Source organism: Xiphias gladius, chromosome 24, assembly GCF_016859285.1.
Source record: "Xiphias gladius isolate SHS-SW01 ecotype Sanya breed wild chromosome 24, ASM1685928v1, whole genome shotgun sequence".
Lineage (NCBI taxonomy): Eukaryota > Metazoa > Chordata > Actinopteri > Istiophoriformes > Xiphiidae > Xiphias > Xiphias gladius.
In genome coordinates this window covers 15,542,703-15,563,057 of record NC_053423.1, presented here as the reverse complement: position 1 = coordinate 15,563,057, position 20,355 = coordinate 15,542,703, and the positions used below count along the sequence as shown (strand labels likewise).

At 38.7% G+C, this 20,355-nt stretch overlaps 1 protein-coding gene across 5 annotated transcripts in view; it reads left to right on the top strand.

Moving 5' to 3' along the window:
* Positions 1 to 20,355, top strand: part of trps1 (trichorhinophalangeal syndrome I) — a 122,304-nt gene that overhangs the window by 14,271 nt on the left and 87,678 nt on the right. For all 5 annotated transcript variants that reach the window (XM_040122017.1, XM_040122016.1, XM_040122011.1 and 2 more), the window contains exon 2: positions 8,176 to 8,660. In XM_040122017.1, coding sequence (XP_039977951.1) covers positions 8,648 to 8,660 — 13 coding nt within the window. In that variant the 5' untranslated portion in view covers positions 8,176 to 8,647. The remainder of the gene's footprint in view (positions 1 to 8,175; positions 8,661 to 20,355) is intronic.

Genomic DNA, 20,355 nt, shown 5'->3' with positions numbered 1-20,355 from the left:
ATAGTTTGTATAGCTGTGTATAGTTTGTTAATATTGTAATATCCTACTTTATAATAATCTGTGAACCCAGAGGTAACAATTCAAATTAGTTGTTACATTTCCTGCATGTGTGTTTTTAAAATGCGGTTTGTGGAATCGGAAATATAAACCAAGATTATGAAAGGACTGATGTAACTCTAGGGCATCGGTTGAGTTTCTCTCTCTTTGCAGCAGTCATCATAAAGACCCTTCCTCGTCACAGTATAGGGGAATGCGAGACGCTTTGGCATCAGTCAGAAGATCAATTTTCAAGCTTTTTGGAAGAATCAAATCAAAGTCGATAGCTATTAGGCATATCAAATATCTTTGATTGGGACACTGAGAAATGTTAAAGCGTAATTTAATTGCTGTGAAAATTCAGGAGTAAAGAAATGTGTGTGAGTGACTCATGGCGATAGTATGATCGTATTTGGCTTTGATATTTTGATTAAAGTCCAGTTTTTGGATGGATCCCAGCCCTGCATTGACATCACTGAGGCCACGAAAAACCTCCCAGTCTTGCTTCCCGATAGTGTTAAACAGGGAAACACTGCCTCACTTGGCCAGCGTGCTGATAGAAGGGCTCTGGAAAGGAATATAAAGTCAACATTGTGGGTTGAAAATTTTCCGTTGTGTGTCTGTACGTGTATGTGCATGCGTCTTAAGTTTGTCCAGACATTTTTCCCGTCGGGCCGGCCGCTTGCAGGAGACGTCCGATTCTCCAGGAGTGGAAAGTAAGTGTGTGTGTGTGTGTGTGTGTGTGTGTGTGTGTGTGTGTGTGTGTGTGTGTGTGTGTGTGTGTGTGTGTGTGTATGTGTGTATGTACACTAGTGGTCAAAAGTTTTAGAACACCTCAATTTTTCCAGCTGTTATTTAAATTTACATAATTCAATGTCTCAGTGTTTCTGAAATTAAATCAAAGAACAAATAAACAATTGGAAATTTTAAAAACACGGAATCATGGAATCTTTTTATTGAACTAAATTTGATCAAAATTTTTGACTCATCCAACAGTCAAATACACTTGTGACGTTCTTTCTACAATGGAAATCAAATTTTATTCAGAAAGTTCCTTCCATCACTGTAGCAGAGGTTCCCACAAATGTGTTGCACTTGTAGATTTCGTTGCTTTCCCCTTCTGTCCAGTTCATCCCAGACCAACTCCATAGGGTTTAAGTCTGGAGACTGTGCTGGTCTTCTATCATTTGAAGCCACCGTCTAATTCTTTTCTTTCTGAAGTTTTGGGTCACTAGCTTGCTGTAGGATGAACCCCTGACCAATCAGTCTGTCTTCCTTTGTTACTTGACTTTTTCTCACCATTCTGATAGCAATATAATGCACAACCTCCTGCAGTTCAGTATTGTTCTAATGATGCATCAGAGGGTGTGGTAACACAGTTTGTTCCAACGCTGCCTTTGTACAGACAGAGGGTTTTCTAAGTAATCAACAAAAGTTGGGGCACCTGTAAGAATTGTTTGCATCAACTTTTGAGGCTTCATTTCCTTCCTTTGCTGCAGAAAAACAAAGTTAAATACTTTCTTATTCCCTGAAAAAGGACTTATTTCCATGTTTTTTTTGTTTTTTTTAATTTTAATTTGACCTCGGGCAGTTTACTGCTTACCTTTGTACCATTTAAAGTTATTCACTGGTCCTGAACTGCTGAAATTTCAATAAAAACGGGAAAATGGGGGTGTTCTACAACTTTTGACCGGTCGTGTACATGAGAAAGAGTTGTGCTGAGTTGTGAGTATGTAGCAGTGTGTGCATGGCCTAGTGTATCAGCCTGTTTCTTTCTGTGGATGTGCGTGTGTCTTTGACTGACGTAATGTTTGAGCTAACCCAGACAAACCAAACCATGAAACACAGACACACACACAGGGGTGTGTGCATGCATACTGTTCGTGTGTGTGTGCGCATGTATGTGTGTGTGTTTAAAATCATCTTGCAGACTTGGGCAGGCGGATGAGATATGTGCATGTTGTGTGTTTGTGTGTGTGTGTGTGTGTGTGTGTGTGTGTGTGTTTCTGGCAGAGCTATAGTTTGTTTTCTGTATTTTAGGGGAAAAAGACAGCTAGGCAAGAGTCAACAATCAACATGTTGATTTATGCAGCTACTAGTTCCTTCCATTACGCCTACAACTACCACTGAGGCAGAGTTTGTTCTCCATTATTTTTGATGTATGAGAGTCTTAGCTGTGGAGTGCAAGGTCAAAATCAACAGTCCCATGTTGATTTATGCAGCTCCTGCTTTCCCGCTACTATCGTACATCAAGGCGGGACATTAACACCATCCACAGGCTAATGTGGATATTGTCTTGACTGGCTGGTAAATTTGTCTCTTCTGTCAGACACAGCAGCAGATTACCAATCATCATTTGGGTTCTGTGTTATGAAAAAAAAATCTTGTTTCCTGAAATTTCTGAGATGTAGAGGCTACTTTTCGCCCGAAGTTCCATTGCCTATTCTTGTGCAGTTTATTTGAATGAATATTATGGAAAATAACACTATTTTAGAGGTGCAGATTATGAACAGATTACAGTAATTGTTACAGCAAGTTTTTTGATAGGACTACAGGTGACTACAAGTGACGAAGTGGAAGAAGTGGACTGATATCATTCCTTCGATAGTTTATTTAGGCACTAAAAGGGGAACATATATTTTATAGGGAAGTGGCAGTGTGTCAGTAACTTGCACATGCATCTGTGTCACCGCAAAACTTGAAAGATCTAGGCGTTACTTACAGTAATGAATAGACAGGCCACTCCCTCAGTTTAAACCTCAAGAGCTGAAAGATCTGGTTGATCAAGGTTACTGACTGATGTTCACAAGAGAATTAAATTGCTGGCAAGGTCTTGTCATAACAGTGTGTTCTTGTCTCCTGAAAAACTTGATGAAGAAGTTTCTGCTTTAAAAGCTGTCGTTTATTGTCTCCTCAAATGCACAGATAATAGCTGCCTACATATTAGAGGCGGAGCAATTTAATAAGACACCAACCCAATCTGTGTAGACCATGTTAGTTTGATTAAAAAATACATAGAAACTGATACAATTACAAATGTAGTTACTAATTGGAAAGACGTACAAGATATGTTAATTTTTATGTCTAATAGCTTTAATTTGGAGCTGCATCTAATTATCGTTTTCATTATTGATTAATCTGTTAATTATTGAAAAATGCCATTTTACTTTAGATTACAAGTTAAAGTCTTCATACTGCTTGTTTTTTTCAGAAAAAGCATCAAAAATTCCAAAACGTTCCATTTCCTGTCCAAGAAGTCAAAGTAAAGTAGCAAATCCTTCATTGTAGAAACTGGAATTAGCACTTTGTCTGAGTCTTTGCTTGGAAAATGAAGTAAAAGCAATTGATTAATTTTAAAAATTGTTGCCAACTACATCTCCGACGAACAACTGTGACTCTAAACTGATTGATGTCTCTAAACTGTCAGGTTAGAGTCATCAGACAAAAGGAATTCATTAGGAAGGAGTGAAAAATTCTGTAAGTAACCGTAGACAGTCATCAGCAGTTAGTGTCAGCTGCTCCTCAACTGCTCATCGTGGGGTCTGTTTTCTGACATGTCCTCCGCTGGGAGCTATCAAGTTAGTTTTTTTTTGTAGCCAAGAGATGAAAACAGTTTTGCTTACTTTTTTTTCACTACTTCAGTAAATTTAACAGAAACATGTTCTAACTGAGGAGTTGTCACTGCCTGACTTGACATGGCATCTGTATCATGCCTGGAGGACAACATAATAATAACAACAGATTTGGCTTTTCATAAAGGTGGGGTGACAATTAAAGAATAGTGTAATATTTAACATTTTTTGAACTCATAACGTCAGTTTCACGCGCATTTTTGGAACATTTTAAAGTCTTCTGGTAATTTCATAGTATGTTTAAATGAGGAATAAGGAACAGATGTATATCCTGTTGTATTTGCCTGCTCTTTTGCCCCTTATTCAGCTTTTGATATTAAATCCATGTTGCAGTAGTGATGAGTCAACAACTGAAAAAAAAAGACATCCTTTAGCTTTTCTGCCTGTCTCTCCAGGACAGACATAGTTGTGCTGTAACTTCAATTTAGTTGTCATATATTTAGCATTCAACCCATTAAACATTAAGACATTTTTCAAAATGAAATATATATGAAAATGTACTTTCATTTTTAATTAACCTAGCTGCTTAATGTATTTGAAGCATGAGTACAGTAGGCGATAGGCTAGTGAAATAATTTTTTTTACAGATGGAGTTTTACTGTATAGGTAAATTTTAAATATTTTTTTGATTGGTCAGAGTTAACCCAAAATTTTTCCAACTGTTAAAAACCAGTTGGAAAAATCTGCTTTCCAATCCAATCTGTCTGCTTGTGTCATCTGATCCTCTGTCTGTCCTAAATACTTCTTAGAGCTTTTGAACATCACGCTTTGCGAATTCAAAATACAAAGAATCAAAACAACAGATAAATCCTACAATTTTCAGATGTAGTTTTTGAATAAAAAAAACAAAACTGTGTGGTTTCCTGTCTGTCCAATGTGTAATTGATGGAACGGGAACTAAGTCTACATGACAACTAAAAACAAACCAATAGGCATCAGCAGAAGCCCTTATATGTCTGTCTGTTGGCCAGTCTGTTTGTTTGTATTGATACAAGATAGTTTAATTAGTACATACGAATATCAGCGTTTTGCATTTGAAATCCAAACAACAAAACTGACTAGAATAATCAATTTCAGATGGAACATTTGAGTTGGGTTGAATATGAAACAATGTGCCCTCTGTGCTCTAATTGGTGGAACATGGAGCTTAACTCTGTCTACATATGGTCTAAAAATGCAATGAGACACATCAAAAAGGCCTTTCAAAGACAATCATTTTCCTGGGGACAGGGGAAAAATCAGAGGAAGACGAGGAAGAAACGAGCATAAGTAGTTTGACCACCATGTCATTTGAAACAGCATTAGCAATAACAAATCAGAAAACAATAAAAGATGAGAACAAAGATAAATTAAAGGACTTGTGTTTCATGGTAAAAATAATTGAGAATGAATTTAAGTGGAGTGTGTGCAGTTGTGAGCATGCGTATATAGTATGTGTGTATTTCTGTGTGGTTAGGTGGCGAAGAAACCGCATATGTATGGGTACATGCATACGTGTGTGTGCGTGCGTGCATGTGTGTGTGAGCGAGAGAGTTAGTGAGTGGGCATTTGTGTGTAATCATGTACGTCAGGCCGTCATGAATGGTGTGTTTGAGACAGAGCGGAGTGTGGAGTTCCTCGGTCTGGACCAAATTGGAAACAGAAAAACAAACATTCCCTAGGAACCCCCGCTCCCCATCCTCATCCCCACCTCCCCCAACCCCCTCGTCTGCCTGCTAGTGGCGCAGTCCAACCTGTCTGGGACAATGTAACGGTCTATAGTCGGACTGGACCACACACATTCGTGGAGGGGGGTCGGAGCGCAGGAGGCAGCGGCTGTGGTGGTGGGTAGAGTTGGGGGGGTTGTCTCAGCCACAGTGACAGTTGGAAAAACAGACAGAAGAATCATATGAATATGACAGAGAGCTCAGTGATGGATGGATGGGAAAAACGGAGAGATAGAGGGGAGAAAGGGATTGAAAGCAAGATGGAGAGTTTGAAGTTGCTGGTCATGAGATGTAGAAATGGGCACTGTAATAGTGAGAAAAAGAGAGTGGGAAATTTAAAAAAATCAGAGAAGTCATGGTAGAGAAATAAAGAATAAAGAGGAGGACAAGAAGAAAAATGTAGGGGTAGGGAAAGACAGTGATTGAGTAAATGAATAAGCAGCAGCTCGACTGAGTCAGAGTTCCACAGGGAAAATATTTAGAGTCACACTCACTCTTTATAAAAAAAAAAAAAAGAAAAAAGAAACTTTTTTTCTCTCCCTTTTTTCTTGTTGTGAATTCTACTACTAAGTAACTGGCCCTCCAGTTTTTCTTTTTCTTTCTTTCATTTTCTAAGAGAACATTCTTCCTTCTTTTCCAGCTCTAATAGCTAATGCTGTTATGTGGTCAATCATTTAGTAACCGGAAGCGCGTGTGTGTGTGTGTGTGTGTGTGTGTGTGTGTGTGTGTGTGTGTGTGTGTGGGTTCAGTGAAATTTCACAGTTAGGATTTTGCAAAAATAACAACTGTGATCTTTGTGTTTGTATGTATGTGTATGTCATAGTGTTTTCAGCTTGGGATCATTTAAAATCTGTGTTTATTTAAATTAGTCAAACATCAGATGTTCTCATTAAGGACACTTTAATATTACTTCAAGGAAGTATACGGTTGTCACCTGGGGATATGTGACAGTTTCATCCCAAATGTCTACCTGAAACTCATCAACCACTTTTTCAAAAACATGTTTATATCCTCAAAAACATTACTGTTTAAGGTGGGAGGGTTTTAAAATGACTTCAGTAATGACTCATAATGTGCTTTACTCCTCATGCCAGCACTTTTTTTTTTTTTTTCCCCTTTTCAAACAGCAGATATCCCTTTTCAGATAATGACGCACTCAAGTTCTCAAATGGCTGGTGTGTTAATTTTCTGTCTATAATCCAAACAAAGTTAGAACTGCATGAGGATGTGGTTGGGACCACACTGGACCAGGTAAAAAACTGAACAGGTATCCTGGGATATGAAAGCCCTTCCTATACATCCATTTAAGCTCTTTTGCTGCTTTGCTTTTTTACATACATTTAAAGGGCAGTTGTGAAACTCGTTGTGAAAATAGAAAATTGGTAGCTCTGTTATGTCCAAAGAAAGATGGGTTAAAATGCACAGCCTCAGCCTATCATCTTTGTTTTATCAAAGAAGATGAAACAGTGGTTTTATAAGCAACCAAGAAACAAGATCCAAATCTAGACTCTGCTCAGATTTGTGTATGTGTGAAGACTTAGGATTTGTCTCTTATCCACCACTGATACACACACACGCACACGCACACACACCTACACGCACAAACACACCAGTCAAACTGACCCAAGGAAACTGGCTTTGTATAAATACAGACTCAGATTTAGATTTGCGGTAAGAGGGAGAGAGAGGCAAGATGGATGGAAAGAATACGAAGGGGTGGCACAGAGAGAGAGAGAGAGAGAGGAGTGGTACAGACAGAGAGGGTGGAGTGATTTTTGTGGTTGGGGCAACAAAAGGGGAACTGAGAACTGGAGAGCCTGACATTTAACACTAGAATTACCAAATAAAGACAATATAATTGTCAACCGCTGCAGCCACTGGAAATTGGATATGCAATCATTTATTTTATTAATACCTGGAAATGGTATTAATGGTGATCAATATTGAAATAGGGCGAATGATAATTGTAGAAAGTGAGAGAGAGAGAGAGAGAGAGCGAGCTTTAATGCTGGTACTACTGATTTCCTCCACAGGCTGTAATGGTTTGCTAATTTGAATTAATTCCTCATGGTATTATTAGTGGCTTTTTTGTCACCAGTGTACTGGCAGCAAACCATAGTGAATACTTTATTCAAAGTATTTTTAGCTGACTGTGTACATCACCCATATGTTTGCCTTTAGATGTCTGTAATTAGACTGCGCCAGCTTCTATAATGCCCTCTCACTTCCACACACATACACAGGCTTGTTGTAAAGAAGTGTTTGCTTCTAATTGTGCTCCCTTGAGCCTGGCCTTCCTCCCTAATTGGTTTTTAAAAAGGTAGATGGGACACAGTTTTCAAACACATTCCTTTCACTATTCTTAATTGCAGATTTTAGTGGAAAATCTGAAAGAAATAAATTGCTGATGCACTAATGCATCATTTGATCATTTTCCTTTGACCATTTCTTAATGTTATACAATACATTATCTGTGGCTTGACTTTATCCCGGGGCCTTAAAACAATCTTCAGATGTGGAAGGATGGAAGGCGTTGTCAGCTGTCAAATCTGGTGATAAAACAAAATTGGTACGATTAGAGGTTTTGACTGGCTGAGGTCTCAGGGCACAAAGTTTTTTTTCTTATTTCTTTTCTTATGTGCACCTTTGATCTGCCATTCAATTTGGACGTCTAAAGTCTGGATAAAATTGTTTCCTGTAAACGTTAAATATGGACAAAATTTCTGAAGCCAAACAGGTTCCAGTAAATGTTGCAGAATGTGCTGGTTTCTAACGTTATTTTTGTTTCTGTCATTTTCCAGGTTGTTAAGGTAATGGTGGACTCTGACAGCCGTAACTGAGAGCCTCAACCAGAACTGAAAAAATAAAAAAGACAGGACAGGAAGAAGGGCAGCCTGCACGATACGTCTTACAAGGATCTACAACACACTTGATCAAACTCAAAACTGTATTGCCCAGCTGTTAAGCATAAGAAGAGCAACAGCCCTGGACCAAAGGTAGCTGATGCTACGAGGAGTTTTAAGACCTTCTTAAACAAAAGTCAAAGAAGCTGAAAAGTTGAGCGTGGAGTTACGTGGACCCTAATAAAGAAATGGAGGGATAGTAGTTTTGGACCTGGCACCTGGTTTCTGCTTCCCATCCAAGTGTGGAGTACAGAGGGCCAGTAGCCGAACTGCGCTGCTGGAAGGACCGTTGCGGCGTGGGGTCGAATTGAGCCGCTTAAACAGAACCGATGCCAAGGCCAGGAGTCAGCCATGATGTTTTTATAACCTGATGATCAGCAGAGGTAGGACATATATATGTTTTAATACATCCATCATTTTTGTTTTCATTAACCCCTCAATCAATGAATATTAATAACTTTAATATCCTGATTTTTTCCATTACTAGGATTATATAAGAATTAACTTGACAAAAATAACTTAAAGCCTTTTAATACCTTTGCTATGCTTTAAGTACAAAATAAAGTATTAATTTTCATATGTAGTTAAATTACATCTTTTCATGCTTAAGAAACATTTAGTAATTAGAGGTGGGATCATAGCCCTTATAATGTATTTTTTAAATACTCGATCATTGATCATTAATGTACATTATGAGGTGGTTATTTTATTTTATTCTTATCATTTGATCAGTCTAAGGTAAAATCGTGAGTCATTGTTGTTCATGATCAATCCCTGTTTATCATAGTTTGTTTAGTTCTTGCTGTTAGAGAATATAACATCTATATTCCTTCTGTAGAGGCAGCTTTAACTTTTGACTGTTGCTCATATTTATTTAGATTAAAAATACATTATATACTTTTTAGGCTACATTGCAAACTCCTTTGTTCATTATGGGAGAATCTGACGAAATACACACGTGTGAGGGAATACACACGTGTGCACATTTTTGTGTGGGTGTGCGTGAGTACGTGTTGTTTAGCTCAGTGAGTCATGATTTTGTTTAAACCTAAAAAACAAATAAACATAAACTACATGCATAATTTCTGTAGATGAAAGAAAAAGGTTTTGATCGGCATCCTTGCCTCTTAAAGCTCGAGCAGTTTATGGGACCTGGTAGATTAGTGGTATTGCCTTTAGCCAGAATGGGTACAGGAGGTAGTTTACTGAGGCTAAATGACTGCTGATGAAATGGCGTTTATGCAGAGCAACACTATTCTGAGAAGTATTATGAAAAACTGCTCTTAGTCATCAATGTTGGAGGAAGTGACTGTGTGTTGCCATAAAATGCTACCCATAGCCGCTTTACTTATGAGGCTGCTGAAGAATGCCTTGTGTGTACATTGTGTGACATTATGGAGCGACTGAGTCTTTGCAAAACATTACCTACTCCTCCATCATGCCTACTTTGTTGCACTCCGGTTCAGTAATCCTCATTAGCAGAGCTCATTAGTTCCTTACACACAGTAAAGTTTAGTGGGAGCAACTTGGTCAGTTGTTTAATCGGCTGGGTAAGATTATATGCGCTTAGAGCAAAATATGTAAGTAATTATTACCAGTCGTGTCTCGTTAACTGAGCCTTTCTGACATGAGTGTTTTGATTTTGCCTTTCAAACACTGTAAATACACTACTAAAATTTTAACCCCACCACTGCAGTGGTAGTGATGTTGATAAGTACCAGTGGAGTAGAAGTATCTAAAAGGCATTGCAGAAGCCAACCTGCTACATAGACTGGCAATAGTGAGCTTATAATTACAGGATGATTATGTATGACTGGACATTTTTGTGCCTGTTTAGATATGAACACAGGATCAATTTCTTTTAGGATGTCTAAGTGTTTGAATTGAACAGGTTACTTTTTCTGTTGCTGCATTATTTAGCACATTCAAGAACGAGCCCACACATATGCAGGTTATTTTACTACAGGAAATGCAATCCATACAGTTGAGGTTATTATGTGAGTGTTCAAACAAAGCTGCAGTGGTTTGTGGTGTGGGGTAGTTTATAATTGTAGTGATGTGAATATTATATTGTTTTTGTTTAAATACTTTGTGTCCAACCGCTTGTGTTTATGTGTGTATGTGTAAAGTAAGCAAGAGTATGTGTGTGGAGTTTGTACTGTACAAGAAAAATCCTTTATTCTGTATTTGTGTATGTTTTTGTATGTGTAAGGGACAGAGAATGAGTGCATTTTACTAAAGTAAGTAGTTGTGTGTGTTAATATAGTGAAGTGTAGTGTGATGCGCTTGAACCACACTGTATTTTGCTGGATCAGGATTATTGTAAAACTGTGCGTTTAAGGTACACACACACTTACACAGACAGGTTGAAATATCAGAGTTTGTTTAGGCCTGCTTCCATTTTTCCCCAGTCATCAGTTGTACCAACTGAGCGCACACACACACACACACACACACACGAACAACTGCTGTATTATCCTCCTACACCTGTGTCACCACACATGCTTAAGCACTCTGTCTGTTTCCTTTCTCTGTTTCTCTCTCTCTCTCTCTCTTTCTCTCTCTTTCTCTCTCGATCTCTTTCTCTCTCTCTCTCACTCACTCACACACACACACACTTGTTTTTTTTCTTGCTGTCTCAACAGTTCACTGTGAACTGTCTTTACCGAAGTTTCAAAAGGGGGGGGGGGGTTGAAAACTGTCCACAGTGAGGTTTCTGAATTTTCTTAGCAATCGGGACATTGTTTCTGGAAGGATATACTACTGAAGGTGGATAATTTCCCCAAATCTTCTACAGTAAAACTTAAATTCTCTGTAAGGCCAAACACCAATAGGACAAAGTGGGATAAATATTTTTGTTTTTGTGTGTAATTTGGTGAACTGACACTTCAAGGGCAAATGCAAGGATGTTCATTGACTCAGTTTGTCTGTGTGTGCTCATGGTCACGTGTGTGTGATCACTCCATGGTATCAGTTTGTGTTTCTATGAAACTCTCTTTATTTCTGCGTTTAAACTGAGTTTTGGTGTGTTTTTAAGGATGTATGTTATCCTAGTGTGTTTGAATAGATAAATGATTAGTGCAAGCTTTAGCATGTGGCAATGATACATATGTATGAGGCCTTTTGCACACCGGTTTTGGCATACACGTATGGGAGTTCGTGTCTGTATGTGTGTGTATTTGTGTATGTTTTTCATTATGTGGTCTGGTGGCCTTGCTCGGTGATGTTATTCAGCAGGGCAGATTGCTTTGAGCTGCTTGATGCTTTTAGCTGTGGTCTGTGCTTGTCTGTATGCTTGTGTGTCCAGCTGTGTCTTCACCCGTGCATGTTTGCATGCAAGTGTGTGTGTGTGTGTGTGTGTGTGTGTGTGTGTGTGTGTGTGTGTGTGTGTGTGTGTGTGTGTGTGTGTGTGTGTGTGTGTGAGGGTATTACGTAGTTTCTGATGTGCTAGTACAAGTCGGATCACTGTCAGAAAACTGAGGAATTTTGAGTAGAGACAATTCATTCAGTCCCACAAGCAAGTTTGGCACTCATGCTGCACACAAACACACTTACATACACAAACATACACATTACCAAAACATGCCTGTGATGTAGTGGCCTACAAATAAGTTTTGCTCCCCAAGGCAGTGAATCCCCATGTGTTTCTTCCCCATGTGTGTCAGTAGATCTCTTTATTCCCTTTGTCATGCCTCTCTTTGTGGCTTTTGCCCACACACATTAACACCAAATGTCACAGTAGAACCCTTTTCAGTAGAAAATGTGTGAACGTACATATGTAAGCTACCTGTTGACCTATTTTTACAAAATGGGTCAGCTGGTAGTTCATTGTGTGTGAGATGATCTCATCTTCCCATAACTTTACAACAGGATGGACCACTATTAAGTCTCACATTCAGACAAACACACACACGCAGGTTTTTGTGTCAGTGTTTCGGTGTGCATGGGACAGCAGCAAATATCCATTCATCATTCTGTACAGAGGGCATTAAACCTCTAACCCTCCTACGCACGCACACAGCAGGTATTTCTCTTTGTCCCCCAAATCGCAAACAGCAATGAATTCTAATTAATTCCAATTAAGGCTTATCAATTATGCAGATAAATATGAACAAAAGAGGTGTCACCAGCTGTCATGATAATTAATGATTTAATTTGTTAATGTTCGACTTATTTAAAGGACATAGAATCTGTTTTGCTGTTGATTGCACTGTTGGTAACTGAGGTATAATAGCGACAAGCTTCCAAACCTGGCATTTGGTTTACAACAAAAAGTCATAATGGTTTGAGGAGTCAGAGGAGTTATTGAACTACAGTAACCATAATGCAGTGCATTTTTATCAATCTGTAGTGTGGGACACATTTATGTCTGCACATGGTAGCTAAAGCAGTCAGTTGATTAATTGATTAATCAATTGACAGAAAGTTAATCACCAAATATTTTAAAAACACATTGTTTAAGTCGGTTTTTTTTTAAAGGTCCCATATTGTAGAGAGTGAGATTTTTCTTTTACGATTTATAAATCACAGCCTGTTTTTCAGAAACTGTCCCAGTAAAAAAGCCGTCTGGACTTTCGTAACTTTATGATGTCACAATGAAACAGTCAAAGCTCTAGGCCATGCCGCCAGTGTGGTCCACCCAGACCCACTGTTCAGCCTTGCAGGATTTGGGTTCTCTGGGTGTTTACCCGAAATCTGCTATATTTTTATTGGTTATTTTGTTTTTTAATTGATCTCTATTAAGGACTCTTAGCGTTTTGTTCGTTCTCTCCAGTGATCTTTTCAGCTTTTAATCTTTTTAACACTATGCTTCTACTGAACGTTGCATTACTTTTATCTTGCTGTTTTAAGTTTCTCTTTTTTCAGGTGTGTAATTTAATGAGTTTCACTTGGATTGAAAACCAGCTATTATTATAGGTGAGTGAGTGGACGGACCATTTCCATTTGTATTTACCGCTGAGTTTTACCAAGCTAAAGTAGTAGGCTACAGCCTTTACAGATTGTGTAAAATATGGGGAAAAAAATATGAGCAAAAATCACTGTTTCAGACTTTTTTTTTTTTTTCAGCTTTCTATGAAAATAAACTGACTATATTTGGATTTTGGAGTGTTGGTCTGACAGAACCAACAGAAGCAATTTTAAGAAGTCACTTTAGACTCTGGAAAAACTGTGATGGGTATTTTTCATTTTTTTCTTACATTTTATACACGTAACAGTTAGGTGATTAATCAAGAAAATAGTTGGCAGATTATCCACTGCTGAATATAATCACTAGTTGCAGCCCTAAAAGCAACAAAGCCTGATGATCAACTTTTCACTCAGTTTTGAGTTTACCCAGGTAGTTTACCTGGCCACACAGCAACCATGCTTTGGCTTATCTATTTGCTGAATTTATACTAGATTCATGATGCCTGGCTATTCAAGTGATTGATTATTTTGATCCAAGCATCTGTATCTTGGGCTAATTCCATTTGCTGCCTCAGACATCAAGTTGCCCCCTGCGCTGCTAACTGGAGCTCAATCTCTGCCCCAAGTTTGCAGCCCCAATACCTTGTCAATTCTGGCAGCCATATATGGGCCAGACATGGCTCATTCTGTCTGTGGATGGAACACAACTGAGTACACTGACACTCAGAGCAGTTAACCCAGCTTGGTTTTTCACTTGCTCTGTGATTGATAATCAGTTAGTAAAATGTTGCAGTAGCTCCTTAGCCAATATTAGCTTCTGGCTTATATGTCTTAAAGCATAGCCTGATTAAGTTAAGGCACTTTGCTGGCTAGATGACATGTCAATACTAGCGCTGGCAAAAATCGAATTTACCACAAAATTCCAGAAACATAATTTAAAATATATATACATATTTACAAAATGTGGGAAACACTAAATCCGATATTAAGCCTGAACACTGTGTATCTTTGACCCTGCAGTCATGGCAGCAGGAACTTAAAAAATGGTTTTATTTGGAGTTTTCACTTAAACACCTCTGAAATTCATTATATCCTCCAATCCACCTGTCTCTGAAGTTTGTCCGTAGGGACACCTTTACACAGCCAAAACTGACTGGCATTTGTTGGCCACTTGGTATGTTAATTGTCCACTGCTGCTCTCAAGAGTGCTTTTTTTGTCCAGCCGTTCTAGGGAGAAAATCCATTAATCAGATTAAGAGTGGTAACTAGGCAAAGCAGGGGCAATGGGCCCAACCTAGTTTTCAAAGCTTCTACCAATTTATCTTCCTCTCTGTCTGTTTCAGTGTTTTTGTAGCAGAATTGGGGTTGAAATCCATTAATCAGATTAGGTTAGCAACTGACCACATAGCTAAAGGGAGACCAGACCCCAACTAGTGGTACAGTATTTCAGTGTTATTATACCACAGAATTATACTCCAAGCCTGTGTGTGTGTGTGTGTGTGTGTGTGTGTGTGTGTGTGTGTGTGTGTGTGTGTGTGTGTCTGGCTGAGGAAGAGGCGGTGTCTGTCTCTATGTACATATGAGACTCAAACACAATTGGTCAATTGGTAGACAAACTGGTTAGATGTAATACAACATTAGCATTCAAACACACAAACATAGTCAGGCAAGCTTTCCTCCACATTCTGTCTATATTTTTATGTGTGAACGTTTGTGTGTGCTTCTGAGCCATTAGACCTGCGTATGTGTCACTACTTGCTCCTACAATAACCTGTACTGCACCCATTCAGTGCAGGATTTGTAGGATGTTTGGTTGTGTGTTAGGCTACCTGTTTGTGTTTGTGTGTATGCAGCCTGTTTGTGCTATGTCTGGGTGTGTGCAGATGTGGGTGTGTGTTTTTTGTTCAACTGCATTGTAGCCAAGTGAACAAGTGTTAACAAGCTCTGTGCAGACTGTATTTATTTAATCCATATGCTGGTGAACTATACAGCTGTGTGCTGCTCCTGGTATGTCTGGAAGGAAAAATCACTCTGCAGTTGCAGCCATGTCTGAGGTACAGAAATTATTGCTAAGTCAGCTTGAATGTGGCTGATTATATCGGCAAAAAGTTGTACAATGATTTTCTTTCTTTCTTTTTTTTCCCCTTAAAGGAGTGCTTTGCTGATATTCAACATTTTTTATCATGTATTAGTCATAGGTGTGACATGCATTTACCGGCAGTCCTTGTGGATGCCATCTGTATCACTGTAGCCAACTCTTGTAACTTTCACCCTCCACTTATATCCTGACATCATAGGAAGAGTTTGGCTGTGACCAGCCAAGTTACATGTAGACATAAACAATGGATTTTATGGGCTACCTCACATTTTATAACATGTTCTCAGATGGATTGTCAGAAATGCAGCAAAGAAAGGAAAAGGCTCAGGCTGCTGCTGATAGTGCTGCTGCCAGGTCGGCAGCAGCTGCATCGCGACTCGAGATGATAAAGACAGAGCTGCTGGGAGCTGACAGGCTAGTGGCTAGCAGTGGTGCTGCAGGTAGCATCCAGCTCAAAAAGCTAAAGCAGCCATGGTGCTTGGCAGCAGCAGAACAACTCGCCAGGACAATAAAAACAGAGTAGCTTGGGGCTGACAGATAGTTCCAACTGGTAGTTTTTTCAGGTCCAGGTGCCCACCAAAGCCAAACGCAACCGCCTCAGTCACCATGCTGTGTTGGGTTTTCACAGTAGACTGCTGTGTTTGTTTGGCTATGTTGACAATGCCAGTGAAAAGGGGAGGGCTGGTGTGTGGAACAATGCAGGCACAAAATTGTCATCGGAGATGAAAAGGAAGGAAAAAAACACTGGCAATAGGAACAAGAGAGATGTTGACTGAGTATTTCTGTAAACATATGCTGTGTTCACATATGTTCAGCAATACATCTTTTGTTGATGTCATTATTGCCAATGTTGGTTGTTTCTTTGCAATACATAGGAATGATTTCAGCACTTGGAGGTAGAGCAGGGTTCTAAAAATTGTGAGGTTTTGTTGAAATAAAGGTGAAAGATAGTTTGTCTTGTATTTTTCCCATGCTAATATGAGAATAAGCAATTTTACAGATAATATTAACCAAATTTAATTTATACTGCCCGTTTTTGGCATCATCTTTACGGTTACACAAATTCAAACACAATTATAAAATTAGATTTCTATAAGCTTTGAGGAGCAAAATTTACTTTAACAAGTGGTTTTACCTGTTTGACTTCAAAGGAAGTGTCTGCCCAGTCAACATTCAGTGTACATGCATTTGCATGGGCATCTTTTGTGCATGGATTTATGAAGGTGTTTTCTAGTGTGTACGATATAAGATTTTTCTGTATATTTAATTCTCTGTCACAACTCCATTTCACATTGCAATGCCACTAAACTACTGGAGATCCCATTACTTGCAATAGCAGCAAATGGTATTATCTGGTGGTACATCTAATAGTACATCAGTTAGTAAATAATGAATAGATGAATAGAGTGACTGAAAAATTAAGATAATTTTTACTTTACTATTTTGGGATGCAAAATTGTATATACAGGAAAGACACTTATCTAGTATAATATACTTTAAACAGTATATTATATGTAGTTTCTTCCCTATTCGTATCAAAAGAAGCTTTCCTCTCAGTGAGATGACTTGTTGCTCTTTCTCTGCATCATGTCTTACAGAAATCACTTATTTGGCCTTAATGGATCGGTGCTAAGTAAGTCGAACTGGAAAAGTTGGACATTTTTGTCTCCAGCTGATTTTAGTCCCTCAGATACATTTTACTACACTAACAAACACTGTTGAATTTGACTCCTGAATCCTTTCAGGGCCATTTGTCGGCAACGGAACATGTTCCATGTTGTTGCATGTTCCATATTAAGAGGATTGGATGACCTGCTGTGTTTTCGACTATATGAGGATAAGGGACATTGAGATATTGGCAGAAAAATGGATTTAACTACTGTCAGAAAAAATAAAGCTGTGACTGAAAGAATGGATGAGCAACATTGTTTTAAAAAGACACTGTTACTGTTAATTATATCCAAAGCATTGGCAGTGTAATTTAGTGATAGAGATGCTAAGAAAGACAGCACTGAATTGACCTGAGAGTAAGAGACAGGGAGAGAGATACAAGACAGAATGTATTACCATCAGATTAATGTTATGATGATCTCAACACAGACTTAATAAGGAGGTGTCTGTGCTTTGTTTAGCTAAGATCTGCTTAGGTTTGGCATGTGGTTCTTCTTCAGAGCTGCTGCTGCTTAAGTTGTCATGTTGTGAATTTTGACTCTAAACTTCGCTGTTGGGTTATTTCTTATTGTATAAGTGCTTGTTTCAAATCTTTAAGTATGTTTAAGATAAGACTAATCAAAGCATACTCGCAAAATCCCCATCTGTCATGATGTTTTCTTTTTCAGTCCATGCTGCCTTGCAGGGTGCTGATCTATACCTATGAATCTATGAATATTCCCTTTTATCTTTGTCATACTATTAGCCAATCACTGCAGATCCCTCAGCAAAGATATATTTTCCTACTGAAAGTTGTTTGAGTAGTTAGAAATAACGTGACATGGCACGTATATTTCACATTGACAGTTTACAGCATTGTGAGCACAGCAGTCAAGTGTTGATAGACATGGCATATAACTTTTGATAGCACTGTTGTCTGATGCCAAAAAAGTGAAAAATTAAATTAATGAGTATGACTGGGCAAGCTGGATTCTGTGGTCCTGAAGAGCTCCAGCTTTTCGCAGACATCTGCCCCAGCTGCTTAACAGAGTAAATTTACAGCCGCCTCTGTTGGAATATTAAGTTGAATACCTACTTTTAGCCTGGGGAAAATAACTAACCTCTCTAATGGATAAGTGCCCTAGAATGCTTAATGCTGAGCCTTTGCGCGTGTGTGTTTCAACGTGTGTGTATGTATGTGTGGTAATCTTCATGGCAGGTTCTTTGCCATTAGTGCACTACTGAACAAGGCAGCAATTCATTCAGCAGATTTAAGTGTGTGTGTGTGTGTGTGTGTGTGTGTGTGTGTGTGTGTGTGTGTGTGTGTGTGTGTGTGTGTGTGTGTGTGTGTGCGTGCGCGCACTTGCTTTGTGGCAGGTTTCTAAGTGCAGAGTGTGTGTGTTGTTTTTAGAGAATTGTTTCCGTGCGCCTGTCTGCACCATATGGCCCAATGTGGAAAAAAGGCCTCTTTAGGGGTCTGTGTGTATGGGTATATATGTGTGTTTTTATGTGTGTGTGTATGTGTGTGTGTGTGTGCGCGCGCAAGAGCGTGTGTGTGTGTGTGTGTGTGTGTGTGTGTGTGTGTGTGTGTGTGTGTGTGTGTAAGAGAGGCGGGGGGCTATGTGTATTTGTGTATGAATGTGCATATAGTGTTCTGGTCTGCCCAGATTGAAGCTGTAAAAACAAAAACTTCTTGAAAAGGAGAAAAAAAATGACTACATACTAGCAATGATGTCAAATACTACCCCATTCTCTCTCACTGACACACACACACACACACACACACACACACACACACACACAGATGTGCACGGCCACTGTTCTACTATTCATTGATTTGAACTTATTTGATCTCCTATTATTTTGTTTCTCTCCTCTGGTTTTGATAATAGTGTAATTTTCCTTTTTCTCTTCCCTCTTTTGTCCTTTTTAAAAAATTTTCTTCTGTCTGTAGTTGTATTTTAATTGTCAAGTCTAATGCAGTGTTTTCCTCCAATGATCACTTTCCCTCTTCACTTCAGTGCTTCAGTGACACATTGATAACTTTCTTTTCAGCACTTGTTTTTTGACACTCTAGTATCATTTAAATCTGTTTTTTTTGTATTGTTCTCAAATTGGTGAAAATATTCTCTTTATTTTTCTCTGTCAGTAATCACTTTCTTTTCTCTTCTTGTTATTCATTTGTCTGTTTTGTTTTTTCGCTTGCCGTTTATTTTGTCTAATTGGTGTAAACCTCAGGGCTGCGGTAATGACTTCTGAGGTTAACGAGCTTCTGCTAACAATCACTCACTCACTTCCACATACACACACGGACAAGAAGACACACGCTCACGTGCCCTCTCAAGTAAGCATGTATATACAGTACATAGAGATGTAAGCATATACTTACAAACACATTCAAGCAAGGATGTACACAAACATACACACACTCAAAGGCATGCACACACACCTTTTACACAAAGTTTTGAGGCTACATTACAAAATCTGCAAGCACTGACGTTATCACAAGAAACCTGTCACATTTGATTCATGATGCATGCTTACAGCTTCAGTTTGAGTGTTAGAGTGTTGAGTGTTCCATTAGCCTAAGGTGTCATGTCTCAATAACGAGAAATGCCAGCACACAATAATGTCTAATGGCTTTTTCTCAAGCATGTGGAGAAATAAACACACAACCTTGATTCTGAAATAACTCAACAACCAAATCAAGTTCAAAAAGATCAACAACACAGTTTTAAGGCAGAATGAGTTCTTGTTCACTTTTACCAGCAAACCCAGTCACTAACATCCAATCAACAGCTTAAAATGATGTTATGTGCGCTGCGTATGGCGGGCGGAAGCTTAATATTACACTGTTGAGAAAACTGATTTTACAATCCACAAGTGATGAAAAGTTTTCACAACTGCAAAGACACTGGGGTTTTGAATTCGCCACTGCTCTGATTCAGGCCTCTGACTAGCTTCTTCTCCAAAGCTGAAATAATTAAACCTATAGGACTTTCAAATTATCTAGGAGACTTCTTTGTTTCTGTGTTGAGGGACATTGAAGATATCAAAGAAAAATTTAACATGGGAATTAAGATAGGGGACAGTACATACCGAACGAGCAGCCTGTCCCACTTTACAAATGAGTTAATTGCTGCAACCAGTATCATCAACTATCGTGTCATTTTAGTATATTCTCTCAAAAATAAATAAAGAGTTCTCTTGGATGGTATATTGTAAAGTCGGACAGTTTTTTTATGTGTATGATGCAATAATAACAATAATAATAATAATGTGATGGTACAGGTGTATGACCAGAGAACATCAACAGTGCTTGAATACCTTGTTTGTCCCTCGAAATACTTTCAAAACTGAGCATGTCAGCATCTGTGAGTATCGAGTTGTCACTAAAAAGTGCTAATGCCTGTTAGCATGAA